The following is a 24,569-nucleotide window of genomic DNA, read 5'->3' as shown; positions in this document are numbered from 1 at the left end:
AATCAGCCAACTGAGCTAACCGACTTTCTACTGAGATAAGTACATGTGAAATGATAGTCATTAAAGAGGTGTGGCTGCAAGGTGACTAATGATGGAAATTGGAATTACAAGCTCTAAATCACAAACGTGTCGAAAGGAAATTTTACACCTCAGTATCCAGTAATAGAAGGCAACAACAGCGGAAGGATTACAACTGGCAATACACAAAATTACAAGCATGATGGATATGTGTGGGTTTAAAGGATAGTACAGAAAAAGGGTAGGGCAAAACTGGAGAGGGATCTGACGATGAGAAAACAGAAATCAATACTTTGCTTCAGCAGGAGCCAATACATAAGTGACAAGTGAACATAGTTTGTTACAAATTAAGTCACTTGCTGAAAGATCTCAGCTTAGATCCTAGAATGCAGGAAACCAGCAAAGAGTGTTTGAAATAGTCATGCCTTGAGATAGCGAGGGCATGGATGAACCTTCTCATTCTGTACTGCCACATTTTGCTATGAGCATTTGGAAATCTAAAAAAAGAATGTAGTGAAGAATTAAGCCAGAAATAAGAAAACTCAGATTCTTGCTCTTTTCCAAAAGAAAATTTCATTTATATAATCATTGTATCATTCAGAAATGCATTATTATTTTGACATTGCTAAGGGTGCAAAAGCTGTTCCATACTTTGAGATCTCGGTGAATGATTGGTGGTTTCTGTTTGTGCATGTGTTGCACTCCACGACAGGTCTGATAGAATATCTTCAGCACCGTGTTACATGGCAGTGGACTATTTGCTTCAGCTCTCTTCAAAAATTCAACCAACTGGCCTAGAAACAAAACAGAGCAACTGTTGAATAGCAATGGAAAGAACTGCAGATGCCAGAGATGAAAACAGAAGTTGCTGGAAAAGCTCAGCAGATCTGGCAGCACCTGTGAAGAGAAATCAAGGTTAACATTCCAGGTGCGGTGATCCTTCCTCAAAACCGCTAAACAGCTGTTTTGTATCAAGTTGTAAAATTTCTATTCATCAGACTAAACATCAACCAAATAACATCCACAAAGTATTAAGCAAATTTATTTTACATCCATTCCAATATTTAACTTTACCTTTACATAGTTCAGTGAGTATAAGATATTCTCCTTGTCCAGTATCAGATTCTTCTTTCCCTATGGAAGCTGCTGAGTTAAACTGTACAACGTTTGGATGCCCTGAAAGCTTTTTCTGAAGTTGCTTGGTTAAGGATTATATAGTTCATTAAGCTATAAAAGGTGTGTAAACATTTAACGTTTGTTCATCTTTGATAAGAATGTGTAATCTTTTAAAACTATTGTGCACACTGCAGAACATGAGGAAAATGTGACAAATGAAATGGTGAATGCAGCAATTCTGCATTCTTTATAACATTGCTGGTCTACCCCAACTTAAAGCCTCAGTGAAGTGTGGATAATCAGGACAAAAATGTTTTCCAAGTACATCTGAATAACCATTTATTTTGATGGTTGTTATGGATCACAAAATGACAAACAGCTCTTAATCATCTTTAGATTAGTAGAGAGGCTCAGTGGTTAGCACTGCAGCCTCACGGTGCCAGGGACCCGGGTCCAATTCTAGCCTCGGGCAACTGTCTGTGTGGAGTTTGCACATTCTCCCCATGTCTGCGTGGGTTTCCTCACACAGTCCAAAGATGTGCAGGTCAGGTGAATTGGCCATGCTAAATTGCCCGTAGTGTTAGGTGCATTAGTCAGAGGGAAATGGGTCTGGGTGGGTTACTCTTTGGAGGGTCGGTATGGACTTGTTGAGGCGAAGGGCCTGTTTCCACATTGTAGGGAATCTAATCTAATCTAATCTTAAACAAAACTGCTCAAGATGAGGATGTGGTCCATGTAGTAAGCACCCAGTATTAGAGAGGTATATTAATGAGTAATATACAATCAAAAACAAAAGAATTGTCGTATCCACTATAGCTTGAGCCACTACAAGTGTGCTTCTGAGCCTTTACAACCTGCATTTACACTGCATGGTTGGGTAAAAGGTAGCAATTATGAAGATATTTCTTCAAGAAAACTGGCATGGACTTGAGAGGCTGAAAAGCTTTCTTCTATGCTGTATTTATTCTATGATTGAAATCCATCAAATCATTCAATCTCACAGGCTAAAAGACACCAGATTCACATTTAATCTCAGTCCAGCCTTGAAGACCTGTTCCTTCTACTACCATCTGCAATATTAAACAAAGCTGCATGGTTAAATAGGGTCCTAGCCTATTGGAGATTATAACAAAAAGTCAAACTCTAACTCACAGAGAGTAGAAAATCAAGAAAAGTAGCTAATGTTGTTCTTCGAAGTACTGGCTGCCTCAAAAAAAGAAATTTATTGATTACATTTACATCATTTCCATGTTACAACAAGCAAAGTATTTTGTCACTTCTATGCAGAACTCCTTTCACAGTGCAACTTCATGCATTTGAATCAGTACTGAACATGGACAAATGTATACCCCAAAAATGCCATATCCCAATGTTGTTTATTTTCAGCAGATCAAAGACTTCTGGAGTTCGATTTGCAATTTACTTCTCTCACTGAAACCTGGCATGAATTTAAATAAAATGTTGTGAGGACTAATCAGCTGGAACAACCTTCCCATGAGTACACACCTGTCCTGTAAAGTAAAAGGAATTAAGTGCAGCAGAGGTAAAAGATACTGACAGAAATGATGACAGAAGACACATTCTCAACTAGCTATGTGTTATTTGCATTTGTCTCTCTACTAATCTAAATATTCTGGCATGGGTTAATAGATCCCTTTTGAAATGTTGTCACTGGCATTGAAACTGGCATAATTTCCACAGAGGAGAGATAGGTACACTTGAATAGGTACTTTGCATCCACCGTCATGGTGGAAGACGCCTGTAGCAGACCAGAACACCAAGAGAGTCAGGGAACAGATATGAATGAAGTGGCCATCACTAAGGAGAAGATGCTGGGAAAGCTGAAAGGTCTGAGGTAGATGAATCACCCCGACCAAATGAACGACACCTCCATAAACCTGATAGAGATAGCTGAGGAGACTTTAAAGCCATAGTTGGTGATTTTTCAGGAATCAGGACTGGAAAACGGCTCACGTAACACACCTGTTTAAGAAGGGAGAGGGGCAAAAGACAGAAAATTGTTTGTTATGGACCAGACCAAAACCCCTGAAAAAGTGTCAAGGAGATAGCCTAGACCTTAACTTTTATCTTATTTCAAGGCAAGTGCAAAGTACTGTGTTCTAGATGTGATTCGATTGGTTCACCACTAGGCTTTAGGCAAAACACTTCTTGCAACACAGTTAAAATACAAATAAAAAAAGAATTAGCATAACTTTAACTCTATTGAAATACTTATTATTGAATTACGAATCAACAACTGGTCCAATATAGCAGCATCCCATAAACACATTCTTGACAAAGGCAATTTAAGCAAAACAGATTTACCGCACTTGCTATCTCTTCCAATTCAGGAAAACTGAACAGCTAAATAAATAATCCAGCAGCAGACAGAACTCAAGCTTCTGCTGTAGCAGAGAGACAGCTGTATCCATCAGCTTCAAACACCAACTTTAATGAAAACAAAACTAAAACCCTGCGTCTATGTCAGCCTGACTCTATCCGCTCATACCTCTTTTATCTAATTTAACATTCAAGGCACTCAAAGCTGTTTACCTACTGCTTCCGGAGCAGACATTATGCTAGCACCGGTAACACCTCTCTGCAAGAGCAATAGCACAGAGCAAATCCCTCTCAAAGGCACAGTACTGATACAATAGGCCATTTAATCTGACCTCATTTGTTGGTCAGATTTTAGAATCCATTACTAAGGACGAAATTGCAAAATAGTTAGAAGTGAATGGTAAAACAGAGCTGAGACAGCACAGCTTTCTGAAAGGAATACCAGTGCCTGACAAAACTGACAGAATCCTTGAAGGAGGTAATAAGCAAATGAGAGTCAATAGATGTGATCTCTTTGGATTAGCAGAAGGCTTTTGATGAGGTGCCACACAGGAGGCTGCTAGATAAAAGCGCATGGTGTTTGGGGAAAGGTACTAGAATAGACAGAGGATTGGCTGACTGGTAGAAGGCAGACAGTGGAATTAAAGGAGTCTTTTTCAGGTTGGCAGCCAATGACTCGCAGAGTTCCGTAGGAGTCCAGGTTGAGACAACAATTATTCATTTTATATAGGAAGGTTATGGACAAAGGAATAGAGACCATTGTGGCTACGTTTGCAGATGGCACAAAGAAAGGTGGGGGGGGGGGGGGGGGGAGAGACAGGCTGAGGAAGCAGGGAGGCTGCAGAAGGACTTGGACAGGCTTGGAGAATGGACCAAGTTCCAGATGGAATACAATGTTGGAAGTGTGAGGTTATGTATTTTCATAAGAAGCACGTGAAGACTATTTTCTAAATGGGGAGGACGGTTTTGGAAATCTTGGGACTTGGGAGTCCTAGTTCAGAATTCTCTTGGAAGGCGAATGCATTGCTTGCAATCTTATTGAAAAGGCTCAAATACAAGATCAGAGATTAGTGCTGAGACAAAATAAGGCTATGGTTAGACCAGATTTGGAATATTGTGAGCAGATCTGGGCCCCGTATTAGATAAAGAATGCACTGGAAGGACAGTGCCCAAGGGGGTTTTACAAGAATAATCCCAGAGATGAAGGGCTTGTCATGTGAGGACTAGTTAAGGAAGCTTGGCTTCTACAAGATGGAATTTGGAAGGAAGAGGAGCCAGCTGATTGAAACTTCGAGAATACTGAGAGGCTTGGATAGAGTAGACACGAAGATGAATTTTCCATGAGGAAACAACCTCAGGGTATGGAATGAGATGAGGCGGAATTTCTTCAGCCAGAGGATTGTTAATCTGTGGAACTCATCGCTGCTGAAGGTTGTGAAGGCCAAGTCATCAAGTGTACTTAAGACAGAGATAGATTTCTGATTACTAAGGGTTTAAGGGAAGAAGGCAGGAAAATGGGGTTGAGATAGATATCAGCCACGCTCAAATTTGGCGTAATGGGCCGAATGGCCTAATTTTGCTTCTATGTATTGTGGTCTTATGGATTCAAGAAACTCTAGGCCAAGCAAAGCTTTACTTTGCTCACAACATAAGGCATTAAGTGATTCTTTACACCTTCCCACACAGTCTGCTCCATTTTTTCAAAATGTTTTCTCATGGGAACACACAAACTAAAACATAGACAGCTTAACATCTCCAGCTAAACAAATATCATTTCTTGCTGAAAAGTAACTGAATGATAGATGACTCTTCCAATTTCTGCCAGTAGCTTCTGCATGATGAACATGAAGCCTCGCTTAGGGCCAATTTATAAAGAAAATCACAGTATTTTGTTTGTCTGGAACAGACATGAAGTTGGGCTTGTATCATTACAACTTTGGAGACATGTTTCTGGCAGGTGCAGGATGGAATTTGCTCAGAGATTCCTGATAACAAAGGTCTGACTTTTTTTACCCATTCACACATTGTGGGGTCGCTGACTAAGTCAGCATTTATTGTCCACGCTTAATTTCCCAAAAGATATGATTAGATTACATTAGATTACATTACAGTGTGGAAACAGGCCCTTCGGCCCAACAAGTCCACACCGACCCGCCGAAGCGTAACCCACCCATACCCATACATTTACCCCTTACCTAACACTACGGGCAATTTAGCATGGCCAATTCACCTGACATGCACATCTTTGGACTGTGGGAGGAAACCAGAGCACCCGGAGGAAACCCACGCAGACACGGGGAGAATGTGCAAACTCCACACAGTCAGTCGCCTGAGGCGGGAATTGAACCCGGGTAGTTAAGTATCAACCACATTACCGTGGGAAACAGCAGAGTTCCTTCCCTGAAGAACATTAGTAAAAGACAACTGACGATGGTTACATGGTCGGCATTAGGCGAGCTCTTAACTCCAAACATTAAAATGAAATTTCGCCATCTGCCATCATGAAACTTGAACCCATGTCTCCAGAATATTAGTCTGGACTTCTGGATTGAGTGCCCAGAGACATTACCAGTTAGCCACCACCGCCCTAAATAGTCTTTACAAAACTTCACAGACTAGGTAAAGCAGTTTATAAACAAAGTTAATGTTCAACTTTGAGTGTTAGCTGCCAAAGTTAGACATTTCAAACAAGGCAGAGAACTCATGGGGACTTCAATGTTGTCTCATGTATAGAGTGCTTCTTAACCAGTCACGGTTTGGAACAGTTACAGTATTAATTACAAAACACTTCTTCAAGTCAGTAATGAAAAAAAATGTCACAATCCATTCCAATGTGTTATTTAATAAACTGAATAGCAGCCAGCCTTGCTTGAATAGTGCAACTCTAATCCTTATTCTACTCACAGGCTGTTAGATCCAGAGATGAATGACTCTATTCATAGCGATTCTAAAGCAAAAAACAAGTTTTTCCTGCTATTTGTTTGTCAAAGTACCAACAATACCTAAAGCTAAGTAGCGATTTAAAAAGCATTGAAGATAAACAACGGTATGAAAATTTCTAGATTTATCTTGAATTTTCAATACAGTGCTTTTCGCTAATTCATTTGTTCAAGACAAACTATCTCTTTTTCAATTCAAATCTCAAAACATCTACCTCATCAGACACACAGTAATGTGTCAGCAAAATTCAACTAAATTTAACAAGTCTTTCCACTTTGCTGCTGTTAGGTATGTTATGAACTTTATCATAAAGATTGTAGGTGGGTTTTAATGACATAGCCATGATACAGTGGAATCATCTACCTGAAGAATACAAGTCTCAATTTCATGACAAATATCATGTGCAATCAGGCGGAAACTGAGTCAGAAAGCTAATGTCCCAAGTTAAACACTAATCCATGTTACAAGAACTATTTGTTCAAAGTTTCACAAACATAAATTACACAAGGGTGATGCAAAGCATGCAACTTACTGTGCTGTTTGATGCAATTACAATGTAACTTTGCTATTCCAATGCTATTGTGCCCAGCCTCTCAAAACACAATGTACATAGACTTGAGCTCACTCAAAACTCTGTTGCCTATATTCTAACTTTAACAAAGTCAGGCCCACACACCGTAAGTCACTCAAAGCAACTTGGATGGTTAAATTGCAGGAGATTTTCTGTAAAAACAAAATTATACAAACCAATATTTCACCAATACCCTCACCATGTTTGAAAAAGAAAAACAAGTTTGCTTCCTGCACTGGTTCTGTGGATGCAAAAAATATTATGTAATCATATTAAAAGGTGGCATATTAAGATTTGAGCAGTAAGAAATTTATAGGTTTACATTTTTACAAGACCCCCCTGTTGCCACATCATTTTGCAGATTGAGAAAGCTGGCAGATGGACCATTCATTGGAAGCCCGACTGACCCCGTAAATCGTGAATTAAGGGTCACTTCCTACCTTCACAGACATTATGTCGACATCAGTGGGGTCAGCCGCTGCATGTGAAGACCATACACCAGAGTCCTAGTGGCCTCTATGTAAGCCACAGAAAGGCAAGTGGCCTTCTTTTACACCTAACCTTCCGACCATGTTATAAATGAGCCTTCCTTGGCCATCAAGTCCTGAGTTTGGAGTTGAACACAGAGCTTCTGGTTTAGGGGCAGGAATATTACCTATCATGCCAGATGATCCCTGAACAAATAAGGATTTAGTAACAATTCACAAATTAAAAAAAAAACTTGCTGTGATGCTTTCATTCGTTTCAATTTGACTTAACATAAAAATAATGGTCATTAAAAAAAAATATATGGGTTATTCCTTTTGGAAAGTAAAATAACAGAGAGTTGTGGAAGGTGAAACACAGGTTGAAGTCCTTTCTCTGTGAAGTTATTGATAACTGCCATGTAGCAACTGTAAAGAAATGCTAAGTGGAATACCTCCCTGGGGGAAGAATGAAATTGCATGAAGAAGAGAAAAAACTGGTATTGTTTCAAAGCTACTTACAGCCTCAAAAGCTCTGAAGCTGTGTGATATGGGTAAATGTAGCAGCAAATTAGCACACAATCGTAATAGATAGTGATGAAATAAATTACTGGATAAGTTATTTCTGGTTGTGTTGAATGAAGAATAAATAACAACTGTGAAATCATGGCCAATTACTGCTCCTGTTTCTGACATATCTGTGGAGAACTCACCAGTTCTTCTTCAAAGTATACCATGGGACCTTTTACGCTCATCTGAGCAGACTAAGCTCAGTATAATATCTCATCTCAAAGGCAATGCAGAAATTCTCCAGTAATGCACTTAAATCTCTGGAACAGAGTTTGGACCAACAACTTTCTGACTCAAAGACAAGAGTGCCACCAATTAAAACTAAATACTTACTGACATGCTTTCAAGACCTACTGGACAGGATAACATGAAAGAATGGAGACAGTCGAGGGAAAGCCACTTTACCCATTCCCTTTTGTGCTGAGATAAGGTACAGAGAGGAGAGAATCAGTTATGATGAAAGCTTTCAAAGTTAAAAACAGAAGCAGTGATTAGAGTGAATGCTGTGTGAATTAACAGTTTCCTCTATTACCCATGAAAAGGGGACAAAATCAGAAAAGATATACTTTAAGTGCTATGACATTAAACAAAGGTAAGGCAAACGTTACACGAACATGGAGCATTTCAGAGGTCTCTTGCTAAACAAGCAATCACTTACAATAAAAACCAATGAAACTTCAAGTAGCTATAAAGGATACCATAAAGCAAACTTCCTGAATGATTGCTTTGCTCTTTTCTTCTTCATTTGACAGAAGTCTCTGTAAAGCAAAATATGATCATGTGAAAGTTCAGCAATTAAGCAAAGTTTGCTTGACTTTTAATTGTTTAAACACACCAGATACCACAGATTTCCTGAGTAACTGAAGTTCAACTTGTGTGAGTCACTACACAAGTTATCTAGCCAACAAAATTGCAGTTAATTTGTTCAATGCAATCTGCATCACGTGATTAAGTTGATTAATTGCAATTATACAGTGCTTTTAAGGTAGGAAGACGCCTGTAGGTGCATCACACATAGGATCTGTAATTAGACATAAATCAAAAACAAGCAATTAGAGATGACTTAGTTATGAAGAAGGGCCACTGGACTCCAAATGTCAACTCTGTTTTTTCCCGACAGATTCTGCCAGATCTGTTAAGTTTCTCCAACAATTTTTTTTAAATTCCGGATCTTAAAAGTTAATTAATGAGGCAGGTTTCAAAGAAGGGCTTCTTAAAGAACAAATAGGAATGTAGACACAAGAGAGGATGAAGGTAGTAGTTCCAGAGGTTAGAGCCTAGAGGACCAACAATGAGGTCACCAGTGATGTGGGCAAAGAGAGTGGAAGGTGATTAAAAAGGCTAGAGTTGCAGAAAAGCATAAGATTCAGAGGGCAGCATAGCTTGAGGATATTACAGAGAAAGGGAGAGTGAGCTCATGAAATTTTGAATTCAACGTGTGAGCATACATAATGTCAATGTACATTAGAGGTTATAGGAATGATGGCAGAATGAGCCTATGAAGTTCAAAGCTGGAAAGCCAATCAGGAAAGCAGTAGGAGTGTTTGAGTGTGGAGATACAAAAGGACAGACAAGGTTTACAGCTGCAGATGCAATTAGGAATGGATGGAATTGGTCAATGTAGCAGAAGTAGAAATTCTCTGTTGGAAGGCTCACCTCAGAATCTAATATCAAACTGTTGCTGCAAACATTCTGATCCAGCCTGAGACTGTGACCAGGGAGGAGAGCAGTGGGATTCATAGAGTTCAATGATCCTTCCAGCAGAAGTTGAAGACTTGGTGTTTGTCTCGATAATATTATATTTTAAGCTAAATAAGCAATTTGTATCTGTCTGCACAGATGAAGTGCACTCCCTAAAATAATTAAGATCCAAAAGTTTTGTGGGAGACTCAAATTGAAAGAAATTTAAAAAAAAGCTTTGGTGAAATTAACATGTCAGAAAGTTGACAAATCCCCAGGATTCACTGGTCTTCACTCTTGAATGTTGGAATAGATGGTTGCACACATAGAGGCAATATGGTCATCTTTCAAAATTCTATTAATTTCGCAACAGTTTCTACAAATTGGAAGGTTGCTTCACTGTAATTTCACTGTTTAAGAAAGGAAGATCAATAAAAAAGGAAACCACAGATCTGTTAGTGTGACAACAGTAGTAGAGAAAATACTAGAATATATTAGAAAGCATGTGACGACTGGATATTTAGAAAATAACTGTCCAGTTGAACAGAGTCAACGTGCATTTACAAAGGGGAAATCATTTTTGACAAACTTGATTTTTCAAGATGTTACAAGCAGACTTGTTAAGGGGGAGCCAATGGATGCTGTTTAATTGGATTCTCAAAAGACTGTTGATAAACACCCAATCAGGAGATTAGTAAGCAAAATTGAAGGATGTAGAATTGGTGATAATGTACTAGCATTATCTAAAGATTGCTTAAACAGACAGGAAACAGAGTAAAAATAAACAAGTCATTGTTAGGTTGGAAAGCGGTGACCAATAGGATACTGTAAGGATCAGTGCTTGGCCAGCGGTTCACAGACTACGCAAACGGTTTTGAAATGGGAGCCGAATATCATACTTTCAAGTTTACAGATGTTACAAAACGTGGAGGAAACCTGAGTTTGAGGAGGTCGCAAAAAGGCTTCAGGAGGATTCAGACAGGTGAGAGAATGGCAGATGGAATATAATTTGGATAAATATGAGATTATCCACCTCATGAGGAGAAAACATTGGTGCAGAATATTTCTTAAAGGGTGAGAAACTGCAAAGTGTCAATGTTCAAAGGGACCCGAGTGACACGTCCATACATCACATGTGGGTGCAGCAAGCAAGTCAGAAGGCATATAGTAAGCCTCTATGGCAAGACTGGAGTACAGGGATAAAGATGTCTTGCTTCAACTGTGCAGAACACTGGTGAGAGCATTCCTTGTCCTTCGGCCTAAGTAGTAACACACTTTCCATAGAGAGAGAGAGTGTAGCAGATGTTCATCAGACTATTTTGTGGGATGACAGGACTGTCCTCTCGAATTCTGATGAATGAAAGGTGATCTTGGAGAAATTCATCAAATTCTTAAAGGGATAAATAGAGATGCAGAGCGCATGTTTTACTAGGCTGTGGGAACAAACCAGGAGACAGTCTCAGAATAAAAGGCATGTCATTTAGGACAGTGATGAGGAGGAACATCACTTGGAGAGTGATCAATCTGCGGAATTCTCTATCCCAGAGGGCTGTGGAAGCTGTTATTAAGGTCAAGACAGAGATTGATAGATTTCTAGTTCCGAATGATATCAAGGGATATTGAAATAGCACGGGAATATGCAGTTCAGATAGATGATCAGCCATGATCTAGAATGGCACTCTTCAGCAGCTGAATGGTCCATTTCTGCTTCTACGTTCCTAAATTGCAGGACATCCAGATCTGGATGCTGCACAAGCAGGCTGACAGCAAAGCAAGTTACACACAGGTTAAAAAAGATAATAGTGTAGTCAAATTGGGAGTTAAGACAAACTGAGCCACAGCACAGTACAGTTTCTTTGCTGAGATCAGAAATGTGTTCCCACAATGAGCAGTGAGTTTGTAGAATTCTATGTCTCAAAAGGGGGTTGACACCAAAATATTGAATGTTTTCAAGGAGTTGCATATAGCTCTTAGAGCTGAAGGGATCAAATTGTACTGAGTTAGATAATCAGCCATGATCATACTGAATGACAGAGCAGGCTCCACAGCTACTTCTGCTCCTATTTTCTAAGATTCTGTAATCGGTTACTTCACCAAAGAAAGGTCAAAACAAACATTTGTATCATTTAGTGTCAAACACTATACTTCGTACTGCACTGAACAGTGTATTCTACTATCGAGTCATTATGGCACTCATGATTAACTTTCAATCATCATTAATTGGTTTGTTCTCCATGGCAACACCTCTTGTAATCAAAGTCAACCACTTTCCTCTCACACTATAAATGCTGGTTTTCTCACTAAATCTTGAGAATTGTTAGGCTGAGTGCAACATGAAAGCTTCAACAAAATGTGCCTCAAGTTTTGTACTACTGAATGACTTCCCACAAAGTGTAAATTTTGAAGTATTTTGGCCAATTATTAATCGAACTAATTTAACGAGGATATGCCTTGGACTGTCTCAAATGATGTTCTGATTCCAAAGTTACATTGCACATACACAAGCTGCTGTCACTGCTGCACCTTTCTGCAACAGTTGAATGAAGGATAGGCCTGGCCTTGTTCCTGCAGAACTCTCTGAAGTAGTTGGTCTGTTCCATACTACCTGTCCCTTATGAAAAAAATTGTGAAGGAAAACATCTTGGACACAAGTCTATCAGGCAGTGATCAGCACATAGTGTGCACAGGACTCTGTGGGAAAAGAAGAGTGCTGACCCTGTCGGGTGGTTCCCTGAGCAGACTGTCATAGTAACTTGCCTCATCACCAGATTTTCCAACAGGCACGAAGATGTAGTCTGATGTGGTGAGAAGGGCACTAGTTGCGATATTTTTTATGTACACTTGATTCTCTCTACCACCACACATGCTCTTGAGGCGGCTGCGGACTTGTGCGGGGGGGGGGGACTAACACAAATCTCCTTCTGGAATGTGTCTTTGCAAAGAAGATCTGGAGAGAGAGATGCAGTGGTTTTTGTTGAGGTTCATCCCAAGCAACTCCACGACACAAGACTCTATGCTCGAAGGTCTGTTCCCCAGGGCACAACCTGAGACAAACATCAACTATGCATGGAAGATCATCAACTCTGTGAGAGATGTTTTTTGGTCTGCCCAAAACCTGCTGGATTTCCACTGCAAAGGGCTGACTTCAACCGAGTGTTGCAGACTGGCAACAGTCCAAGGTCCAGGACAGTGGGCTCAGGGACACATTAAAGCTTGGCGCAGCTGCTGCCAAGGTGCAGTGGGGAAAGACCATTATCCATGGTCTTTCCACTGAAGTAAAACAAGGATCTATTCAGTTATCAGGCCGTCTTGCTGCCTCAAAAAATGTATGTAAAAATGTCCTACATGAGCAGCAAATGTCAAATTTAAATATGCATTGTTTTCTTCATGCAAAAGACTGTATAGAACTATTTTAGTACCTTGTTTATGTATATAATGATTATTTTATGAATACAATAAAAAAATCCTCCTGTGACAATTGGAGTTGGTGGAATTCCTGCTGCGACCTCCAGCCATTTTTCAACTCATACATTTTGTTCAGAGAAGTTGTAAATTCTCTCAGCTCCACAATAGTCCTATCCCACTGTCTTTTCTCAGAATGTTCTCAAGACTGTATGACTCTATCACAGCTCATGTTCCTTGCAGATAGAACATTGTTCCTGTTGTACCGAGGATGTCGTTAAAAGTTTAAAGATATAGTTATGTTCACAATCTTTTAAAGAATAATATTTGGGAATAAATCTCTTAACAATACATCAATGATGTAGTTTCTGATTGACAGAAGCTACACAGATTAATTCTAGTCACAGCACATAAAGGTTATTCATCTAATGTTACAGAAATAGTTTGCAAAAACTAAGACTAAACAGAAAAATAACTTTCCAAGTAATAATTTTTCAGAAAATATTTTTGCAATAAGTTTAAGCTTCTGCTACAAGTGGTCGGATTTTAAAAGGGAAGGCCTTGGTTGACCAATCTCACAGAGTTAGTCAGAGATAACTTAGAGAATAGACAAGGTCATACAGTCATGCAATAAGTCTGAATTTCCAAAATAGCTTTGATAAAGGTACCATGTAATAGACTAATAAAGATTAAAGCATTTCAGGTCAGAGACAAGTAGCAGAATAGATAAACAGAAGTTACAGAATACAGCAGAAAGTAAGGTAAAGGGTAGCTATTCAGAATGCCAGAAATTGCAAAGTTGGGATCTTGAAGGGTTGAGAACTATATTCTGTTGTTTACAAATCATATTCATTTAGACTATGGAATCAAAAACAATTTCCAAATTTATAGTATCAAAAACAGAAAATGCAGGGAAAACTCAGCTAGTCAGACACAACCATTGGACAGAAGCAGAGTTAGTGGTTCAAGCTAATGACCTTTCATCAGAACTTTCAGCTAAATTTACAGCTAATACCAAATTGGAAATAATAGTCACATGGGAGGGAGGATTGCAAGAACTTAAAAAGTAACATCAATAAACTTGCAGAATGGACAGTAAATCAGTAAGTGAATTTCAGCATTAGTAAATGAGTTATTATACTGCGGTAAGAAAAATAAGGAATGTGAATATTACCTGGAAAATAAGAGCCTAAATGAAATAGTCAAAAGAATCACTAAGTATAGATACTAAATCTAAAATTCCCATGGGTCAATAAGCTCTTAACCAAGGCAACCCAAGTGCTACAGATTATTTTTAGAAATACAGAATTGAAAATTAGTGCAGTTACGTAGCAAACATCGGTTAGACCACACTCGATGTATTATGCCAAGATCTGGTAATCATATTATAAAAAAGATTAGAGATCATGGAGACTGTGAAACAAAGATTTACAAACTGATATCAGACTGCCAGATTATGTCATCAGGATAGAATGAATAGGTTAAATGTAAAGAGAATGCTTCCATTGGTAGGGAAGAATCAAACAGTGAAACCAAAAGCAATTTCACACCCTGTTAATGGTGAGAATGTGAAAGACATTCCCACAAGGAATAGTTGAGATGAATACTGATGAATTTAAGGGGATGCTAGAAAAAGACATAAGGGAGAAAGAATTGAGATTTATGCTAATATGGACCAGTTTGCCCAAATGGTTTGTTTCTGAGGAGAATGTTTTTTGACTCTTTAAAAATCTCCTATTAGTTGACATACTTGATCAAACTGAGCTGCAAGCACAATTTCATTTACATGCAATGATGATAATAATTTACAGCTCAATGTGAATGTAAGAACACATCATTCAAAACTCCAATTCTTAACTGACCACCACAAGAAAACATAGACCAAAACCATTGGAGATCTTCCTGTTACGTGTAACTCAGTCTACCACAAAACACAAATGTTTTAAAAATTCGCACTTGAAGGCGCAACTAATTCATCTAGAAACTGTCAGCCCTTGACCAAGTTGGGGTTTGAACACGATCCAATTTCATAGAGAACAACTGATGAGAATGCACTTCACTCTCAGCAATAACTGCAGAAGTGATACAAACGCCTCAAAAATGTCTTCAAGAACATGTCTTAAAGTAATGTCAGCACATCACTCACCTTTAAAGCATAATCCTTTCCATTACCAAGATCCTGTGCTTCATAGACAAAGGCAAATCCACCTGTTAAAGCAGAAAAATATTCCCAGAGTGAGAACTTATCAACAATCTAGAGTAGACGTTTGGACTTCTAAACTCATGACACGCCCATCTGGAAGGACAAGACAGCAGATACATGGGAACCTGAAAGTTCCCCTACAAGCCACTCAACATCCTGATTTGGAAATGTATCACAGTTCCCTCACTACCACTCAGTCAAGTACCTGGAATTGCCTCCCAAATGGCATTGTGGATCAATCTACAGCACGCAGACTGCAGTGGTTCAAAAAGGCACCTCACTACCACCTTTGCAAAAGCAGCTACAGGCAGGCAATAAATGGTGGCCAGCCAGTGATACCCACATCCCACAAATGAATACAAAAAAAATCAATGTGATTAAAATGCCCCAATTTCACAGCAGTGAGCAGTTGTGAAATGTCTTAATCAGTTTTACTCATGAACTAGATACCATGCCACATCTCAGTTGAGCAGACCCGAAAATCACCGAGTGGTCAGGAAATCTAAAGGTGCAGACATCCCAAACATCTTATAAAATGTAGCTACAGCACTAGTTTACTCTTTTTTCCCTTAAGCACATCATTCAAAAACACTCCAATAATAGGTTGAAGTCTTTTTAGTAAGGAGCTTGTTTCACTGAATCAAAGTCTGCAAGAGCAAGTAACATAATGGAAAAATGCTCCAGGTGAGATCCAAATAATCATGCTAGGTGATGATTCGGGGTAGTGAGGGGAGATAGACAGATTGCTGTGCAAAAGTTTATTGTTATCTTGTTGAGCCGAAAGAAAACACTCCTGCATCAACTGGCCCACTCCCATCAACTAGCTGTAAAGGCCCAAACCCTGGATATTCAGCCTTTCTCATCTCCTTTAAGATGCTGTGTTTCCCAACACCCAGGAAATCTGGCCAGCTTTTATGTCTAATCATTCAATTTACATTAAAGCAAAGGATCATAACCTCAAAGGCACAAAACGTTTAAATTACCAACTACTTCCCACATGCAGATTGGTCGCTCATCCTATCTACACAAAACCAAATGTTGGCAGGCTAGAACCACGTCTTATCCTATTTAGAGTCTTGTCTCTTTTTTCCCAGCCCAGACATTTTGAAGTTAATATTCAGCGAATATATAAGCTTTCAATATATATAAGACAGCAAGTGATTTGTGAATGTCACATGAACTCCAAAACTAGATTTCGCATCCAGCAGGAGGTGCGTTGATTGTTTCAATAAAAAATGCTGTCTGGTGAGGAGAGAGAAACGAGCTAAATATGAAGCCAATTTGTGAGCAGTACTACTACTCACCTGAATTGGTTTTATATTTTAAATCATTCCTAGTCAACCTATTTTTCTCTATTGAAAGAACCAATATACGTACTGCTATCCAATTTTCAATACTAGTCAGTGAGATGAATAAGAGCAATCCTAGATCATTCACTCACCCAGTCATTTTCTTGCTACATGTCGAGAGAAACACACAACCAGTTCACATTGTCCAATGAGGTCTGCTAACTAGGAAATCAGAACAAATCGCCATCCTCCCGCTTTGTTACCTCAATGGGTTCATACACTGCCAGATTAGCTACCATATTAACTTTCTGAATGTTACACAGTTTCAGGCTTGTTGACAAGTCATTGATCTGGACACTGCCAAGATTCATTAAGTGAATAACTGTGGAGTAAATTCATTAATTTTGAACAGGAAAGTTATGCTCAATGGCAGCACAAATAGTTAAGAATTGTTTCATCATGGAATAGTAATTAGTGTGTCTTTAAGCTTTTAATGTTATCAAAAACCAAAATTTCTAATGTACTGAACTGCATCATGTATGTTTCTCACACCTTATTTGGACATCAACATTCAATTTCACTGTCAATACCACAAGCAGAACTGGACCATGTTGATTCAGATGTTAACACAAGGGTGGGTCTGCCATGACATCTTGGATACAGAGGTGTATTCCCTGATATCATGACTAATACTTATCTTTCCATCAAAGTCACTAAAAATGGCCTGAATGGTCATTATCACAAGGCAATTTGTGTTATCTCTATCTGTGCATATTGGCTTCCTGTATGAGTCATGTTGTTATGGATTAATAGAAATCAAATCCAAGGTATATTGAAGCAACAACACAGAAATTCTTCTTAAAAACTGCTGACCATAAGTAAGTATAACTGCTACACTGCCAAATGGCTGAACATGATTCCAGTTTATAATTGTCCCTCTTGTATTCTATATTCCTCATTCTCACTTAGCATCACGGTTGGAGTTTTCTCACAGACATGTATTGGTGAATCATGTATTGCTCAGGTTACAATGGCCAATCAACTGGTAACCAATCAGCACAGATTAAAACAAACCATAATCAAGGAATAGTGAAATGGTGAGGAAGAAAATAGATTTTATCCTAATTAATTTTAGTTTAATCTTTTGATGTTTTGTAAAAAAAGATATGTTGTCATGTTCACTATGTCTCAAAGTAAAGTACCTCTTTGAAGTAAAAAAATTAATACTATAAAAACTGTAATGGTTGTACTCTGGTTTGCAACTCTGCGCCAGGGATCAGGAAGACCCTGAATTGGGTTGATGGTGCCCATAATTTTATCAATTATAGCCACATTTAAAAATAAATTTAGTGGGGCATTTGCCCAAGGGTGTTTAAGATAGACTCACTCTTCCCAGCTTCCAATCAATTGGCGAGAGGTCTCAATATAAAGCAGCACAGTGGAATGTCTATAAACAGCCCTTCGATTCTGTTCCATTATTCAATAAGATCAAATCAGATCAGATTTTGGCCTCAATTCCACTTTCCTGTCTTTTCCCCATAATCCTCGATTCCTATCTCAGCTTTGAAAACATTCAACAACTCACAGTCCACAGGTCTACAGGGTACAGAATTTCAAAACTTCAAGACCTGCTGAAAGAAGAAATTTCCTGTCAGTTCCATCTTAAATAGGTGACCTCATAATCTGAAAGCAGACACCCTCGATCAAGTTTCCTCTCTGACGAGAAATATCCTCAGAGACTATACTGTCAAACCCCCTCTGAATTTTGTGTTTCAAGAAATCACCTATTAACCTAAACTCCAATCAGTACAGATGCAACCGATTCAATTTCCTCATAAGACAACTCCTTTATCTCAGGTGTGTAAAATGAAAAGTCATATCAAAGTTGAAATGTTAACTTTCCATCTCTCTCTGCAAATGCTGCCAGACTTGCTGAGTTTCTTTCAGTTTTTACTCCTTCATCTCAGGAATGGACCAACCAAACTTCCCGTGAACCACCTCCAATGCAAAGAAACAAAGCTATTAGCACTACTCCAATGCAGCCTCATACATGCTCATATGGTGGTGGCAGGGTTTCCCCCAACCTTTATATTTCAACACTCTTGCAATAAAGGCCAGCATTCCATTTGAGTTACTAATTACTTGCTCGATCTGGATGCTATGTATCCAGCAGAGAGCGGCGCGAGCTGGGCGGAAGTGAGGTTGGAGCGCAGAGCTGGTCGGGAAGGTAAGTGATTGATATTTGGGTGGGTGTGTTCTAAACCCCAGGCCCTACATAGTAGGGCCTCCCTCCCATCCTCTTCCTCTAACCTAACTTTAAAGTTCACAGGTAAGCTACTCAGTGTTCTTGCTTTGGAGACGAAGTGTAGAGTAATGGCAGCGCAGGCAGTGGAATGTTCCTCCTGCCGGATGTTTGAGGTAGGGGTGACCACCGATACTCCTGCCGACTTCATCTGCAGGAAATGCAGTCAGATTCTGCTCCTCACAGAACGAGTTAGGGAACTGGAACTGGAGTTGGATGAACTGAGGATTATTCGAGAGGCTGAGAAGGTGATAGATAGAAGCTACAGGGACATAGTTACGCCAGAGAACAGAGGTAACTGGGTAACAGTTAGAGGTGGGAAGGGGAGGAGGCAGGCAGTGCAGGGATCCCCTGTAGTCATTCCCCTAAACAATAGGTATACCGCTTTGGATACTGGTGGGGGGGACAGCCTAGCAGGGGTAAGCTGCAGTGACCGGGTCTGTGGCGTGAGGTCTGGCTCTGAGACTCAGAAGGGAAAGGGGGAGAGGAGGAGAGCGCTAGTTATAGGAGACTCTCTAGTTAGAGGGACGGACAGGCGATTCTGTGGGCATGGGCGAGACTCTCGGATGTTTTGTTGCCTCCCGGGTACCAGGGTCCGTGACATCTCAGACCGTGTCTTCAGAATCCTTAAGGGGGAGGGTGTGCAGCCAGAAGTCGTGGTGCACGTTGGCACCAACGACATAGGTAGGAAGAGAGGTGGGGAGGTCATTCAAGAGCTCAGGGAGTTAGGCTGGAAGCTGAAAGCTAGGACAGACAGAGTCGTCATCTCTGGGTTGTTGCCGGTGCCACGTGACAGTGAGGCGAGAAATAGGGAGAGAGTGCAGTTGAACACGTGGCTGCAAGGATGGTGTAGGAGGGAGGGCTTCAGGTATTTGGACAATTGGACTGCATTCTGGGGAAGGTGGGACCTGTACAAGCAGGACGGGTTGCACCTGAACCAGAAGGGCACCAATATCCTGGGGGGTAGGTTTGCTAGCTATCTTCGGGGGGGGTTTAAACTAATTTGGCAGGGGGAATGGGATCCAGACTTGTAGTCCAGCAAGTAGGCTAGCTGTTTGTCAGGATGTCCAAGTGTGTGGGGAGGCTGTGAAGAAGGTAGCACTGACAGGGAATACTTGCGGACACAGAGATGGGTTCAAGTGCGTATACTTCAACGGAAGGAATATCAGAAATAAGGTCGGTGAACTTAAGGCGTGGATAGGTACCTGGGACTACGATGTTGTGGCCATCACAGAAACGTAGATAGAAGAGGGACAGGAATGGTTGTTGGAGGTTCCTGGTTACAGATGTTTCAGTAGGATTAGGGAGGGTGGTAAAAAAGGAGGGGGGGGTGGCGTTGCTAATTAGAAATGGTATAACAGCTGCAGAAAGGCAGTTCGAGGGGGATCTGCCCTTAGAGGTAGTATGGGCTGAAGTCAGAAATAGGTAAGGTGCAGTCACCTTGTTGGGTGTTTACTATAGGCCCCCCAATAGCAGCAGAGATGTGGAGAAACAGATTGGGAAACAGATTTTGGAAAGGTGCAGAAGCCACAGGGTAGTAGTCATGGGCGATTTCAACTTCCCAAATATTGATTGGAAGCTCTTTAGATCAAGTAGATTGGATGGGGCGGTGTTTGTGCAGTGTCCAGGAAGCTTTTCTAACACAGTTTGTAGATTGTCCGACCAGAGGGGAGGCCATTTTTGGGACAAGTGATGGGCTTGTGAGTGGGTGAACATTTTGGTGATGGTGACCACAATTCTGTGACTTTCACCTTGGTTATGGAGAGAGATAGGTGCGTGCAACAGGGTAGGTTTTACAATTGGGGGAAGGGTAATTACGATGCTGCAAGACAGGATCTGAGGAGCATAAGTTGGGAGCATAGGCTGTCGGGGAAGGAGGTCGTGGAAATGTGGAACTTTTTCAAGGAACAGATACGACGTGTCCTTGATATGTATGTACCGGTCAGGCAGGAAAGAAATGGTCGTGTGAGGGAACCTTGGTTGACGAGGGAGGTTGAATGTCTTGTAAAGAGGAAGAAGGAGGCTTACATGAGGTTGAGGAAACAGGGTTCGGTCAGAGCAGTGGAGGGATACAGGATAGCCAGAAGGGACCTGAAGAAAGGGATTAGGAGAGCCAAGAGAGGGCATGAAAAATCTCTGGCGGATAGGATCAAGGATAACCCAAAGGCATTTTATGTGTATGTGAGAAACATGAGAATGACGAGAACGAGGGTAGGTCCAATCAAGGACAGTAGTGGGAGACTGTGTATTGAGTCGGAAGAGATAGGAGAGGTCTTGAATGAGTACTTTTCTTCAGTATTTACGAATGAGAAGAACCGTATTGTTGAAGAGGAGCGTGTGAAACGGACTGGTAAGCTAGAGGAGATACATGTTAGGAAGGAAGATGTGTTGGACATTTTGAACAACTTGAGGATAGACAAGTCCCCCGGGCCTGATGGGATATATCCTAGGATTATGTGGGAAGCAAGAGAGGAAATTGCAGTACCGTTGGCAATGATCTTTTCATCTTCACTGTCAACAGGGGTGGTACCAGGGGACTGGAGAGTGGTGAATGTTGTGCCCCTGTTCAAAAAAGGGAATAGGGATAACCCCGGGAATTACAGGCCAGTTAGTCTTACTTCGGTGGTAGGTAAAGTAATGGAAAGGGTACTGAGGGATAGGATTTATGAGTATCTGGAAATACACTGCTTGATTAGGGACAGCCAGCACGGATTTGTGAAGGGGAGGTCTTGCCTTACAAGTCTGATTGAATTCTTTGAGGAGGTGACCAAGCATGTGGATGAGGGTAGAGCAGTGGATGTAGTATACATGGATTTTAGTAAGGCATTTGATAAGGTTCCCCATGGTAGGTTTATGCGGAAAGTCAGGAGGCATGGGATAGAGGGAAATTTGGCCAATTAGATAGAAAACTAGCTAACCGGTCGAAGTCAGAGAGTGGTGGTAGATGGTAAATATTCAGCCTGGAGCCCAGTTACAAGTGGAGTTCCGCAGGGATCAGTTCTGGGTCCTCGGCTGTTCATAATTTTTATTAATGACTTGGATGAGGGAGTCGAAGGGTGGGTCAGTAAATTTGCAGATGATACGAAGATTGGTGGAGTTGTGGATAGTGAGGAGGGCTCTTGTCGGCTGCAAAGGGACTTGGATATGATGCAGAGCTGGGCTGAGGAGTGGCAGATGGAGTTCAACCCTGCCAAGTGTGAGGTTGTCCATTTTGGAAAGACAAATAAGAATGCGGAATACAGGGTTAACGGTAGGGTTCTTAGTGAGGTGGAGGAACAGAGGGATCTTGGGGTCTATGTTCATAGGTCTTTGAAAGTTGCCACTCAGGTGGATAGAGCTTGTAAGAAGGCCTATGGTGTATTAGCGTTCATTAGCAGAGGGATTGAATCCAAGAGTCGTGAAGTGATGTTGCAACTGTACAGGACTTTGGTTCGGCCACATTTGGAGTACCGTGTGCAGTTCTGGTCGCCTCACTTTAGGAAAGATGTGGAAGCTTTGGAGAGGGTACAGAGAAGATTTACCAGGATGTTGCCTGGAATGGAGAATAGGTCGTACGAGGATAGGTTGAGAGTGCTAGGCCTTTTCTCGTTGGAACGGAGAAGGATGAGGGGTGACTTGATAGAGGTTTATAAGATGATCAGAGGAATAGATAGAGTAGACAGTCAGAAACTTTATCCCCGGGTACAACAGAGTGTTACAAGGGGACATAAATTTAAGGTGAAGGGTGGAAGATATAGGGGAGATGTCAGGGGTGGGTTCTTTACCCAGAGCGTGGTGGGGGCATGGAATGCACTGCCTGTGGGAGTGGTAGAGTCAGAATCTTTGGTGACCTTTAAGCGGCAATTGGATAGGTACATGGATGGGTGCTTAAGCTAGGACAAATGTTCGGCACAACATCGTGGGCCGAAGGGCCTGTTCTGTGCTGTATTGTTCTATGTTCTATGTTTTGAGTACATCTTGATCCCTCAGTGCCACAGCATTCTGTAATATCTATCCAATGTTACCTATCAAATTAGATAACTTCATGTTTTCCACATTATATTCTATCTGTCAAATGTTTTCTCATTCACTTAGACTTGCTGCATATCTCTGCAGAATCCGTCAGCTCATTGCAGCTTGCTTTCTTACCTATGGTTGCACTGCCAAATAAGTGCCTAAAATATCCTTCATCCAAGACATTAACATGGATTCTAAATGGCAAGGCTCCAGCACTAGCCCCCGTAGAATCCCACTGGTTATGAAGAGGAATCACACTGGATTTGAAACTTTAACTTTGTTTCTCTCTCTATAGATGCTGCCAGACATGATGAATTTTTCCAGCAGTTTCTACTTATTTTTTCAGATTTCCAGCATTCTCAGTATTTTGCTTTTATCCCATTAGTTTCAGTTTCTCAAGTTGAAAATGATCAATTTATCCAGTACCTGTTTTCTGATAGCTCACTAATCAGTTTATCTATGCCAAAAATTACGGTGAGCAGAATGGTTACTACACAGAAAGAGGCCAGTTTATCAAACCTATAATCAGTTCTCTGTAGGAACAATTCAACAGCTACCACAGACATACACTTTCCCCACTGCCTTTTGATTGGTGTTGTCTTCAGGTGGGGGAAGAGTTCTTATCCAATTCCCTGTTGAAAGCTAACTTTGATCTGCCTCCACTAGACTCTCAGGCAAAGTATTTCACACCATAGTCATTCACTGTCTAAGAACAGTCCATCCTTCGTATTGTCAGTTTTTTTTTTGCCAACTACTTCACATCTATGTCCTCTGGCTCCCAACTCTTCCACCAGTGGAAATATTTCTCCCAATATTCGGTCGAGTAGGAGTAAATTCAACACCAGGAAGACAAGTTAATGTCGATGACAAGGAAAGACATGAACACGCCTCACCAACAGAAACAGGTGTAACAACTTCAGAGAAAAGAAAAAGGTTTATCTAAGACTTATTTTGAATGTATTTGAAACTGCCAACTCTGAATTACTTCACAACAACTTTCATTTAAATAGTACCTTTACTGAACTGAATTGAGTTTATTGTCACGTGTACGGAGGCATGGTGAAAAGCTTTGTCTTGCCAGCGATACAAGCAGATCACATAGTTAAGTAGCATAGATAGTAAATAATAGGTAAACAACGGCAAAAAAAAAAAGCACAGGTACAGGCGAATGTTAAGAGTTTGAGAGTCCATTCAGTATTCTAACAACAGTAGGGTAGAAACTGTTGCACAACCGGCTGGTGCGTGTTCAGGCTTCTGTACCTTCTCCCTGATGATTTGGAGATGCCGGTGTTGGACTGGGGTGTACAAAAGTTGAAAACCACACAACACCAGGTTATAATTCAACAGGTTTATTTGGAAGCACTAGCTTTCAGAGCACTTCTCCTTCATCAGGTGTTTGTGGAGAACCTGATGAAGGAGCAGTGCTCCGAAAGCTAGTGCTTCCAAATAAACCTGTTGGACTATAACCTGGTATTGTGTGATTTTTTACTTTGCTCTCCTTGATGCTACAGGTTGTAGAAAAACATTGCCAGGATAGGATGGATCTTTAAGAATGCTGTCGGCCTTTCCTTGACAGCAGGGCTGGTAGATGAATTTTATAGATGGGAGGTTGGCCTTCTGATTGTTCGGGCCGAGTTCACCACTTTCTGTGACCATCTCCGATCCTGAATGGCACAAT

General features: G+C 40.7%; 1 protein-coding gene across 3 annotated transcripts in view; it reads right to left on the bottom strand.

Moving 5' to 3' along the window:
- The window catches only part of gak (cyclin G associated kinase), a 116,934-nt gene that overhangs the window by 78,236 nt on the left and 14,129 nt on the right, over positions 1–24,569 (bottom strand). For all 3 annotated transcript variants that reach the window (XM_087995243.1, XM_087995240.1, XM_087995241.1), the window contains exons 2-5: positions 15,248–15,309; positions 8,718–8,777; positions 1,093–1,207; positions 670–812 (exon numbers count right to left, since the gene is read on the bottom strand). In XM_087995243.1, the coding sequence (XP_087851369.1) occupies positions 670–812; positions 1,093–1,207; positions 8,718–8,777; positions 15,248–15,309 (380 nt within the window). The remainder of the gene's footprint in view (positions 1–669; positions 813–1,092; positions 1,208–8,717; positions 8,778–15,247; positions 15,310–24,569) is intronic.

The sequence above is a fragment of the Chiloscyllium plagiosum genome, unplaced genomic scaffold (genome assembly GCF_037043375.1).
Source record: "Chiloscyllium plagiosum isolate Xiang-an unplaced genomic scaffold, Cpla_swu_hap1 HiC_scaffold_2, whole genome shotgun sequence".
Taxonomy (NCBI): domain Eukaryota; kingdom Metazoa; phylum Chordata; class Chondrichthyes; order Orectolobiformes; family Hemiscylliidae; genus Chiloscyllium; species Chiloscyllium plagiosum.
The sequence above is the reverse complement of the archived record's forward strand: the minus strand, read 5'-3'. Positions and strand labels throughout refer to the sequence as shown.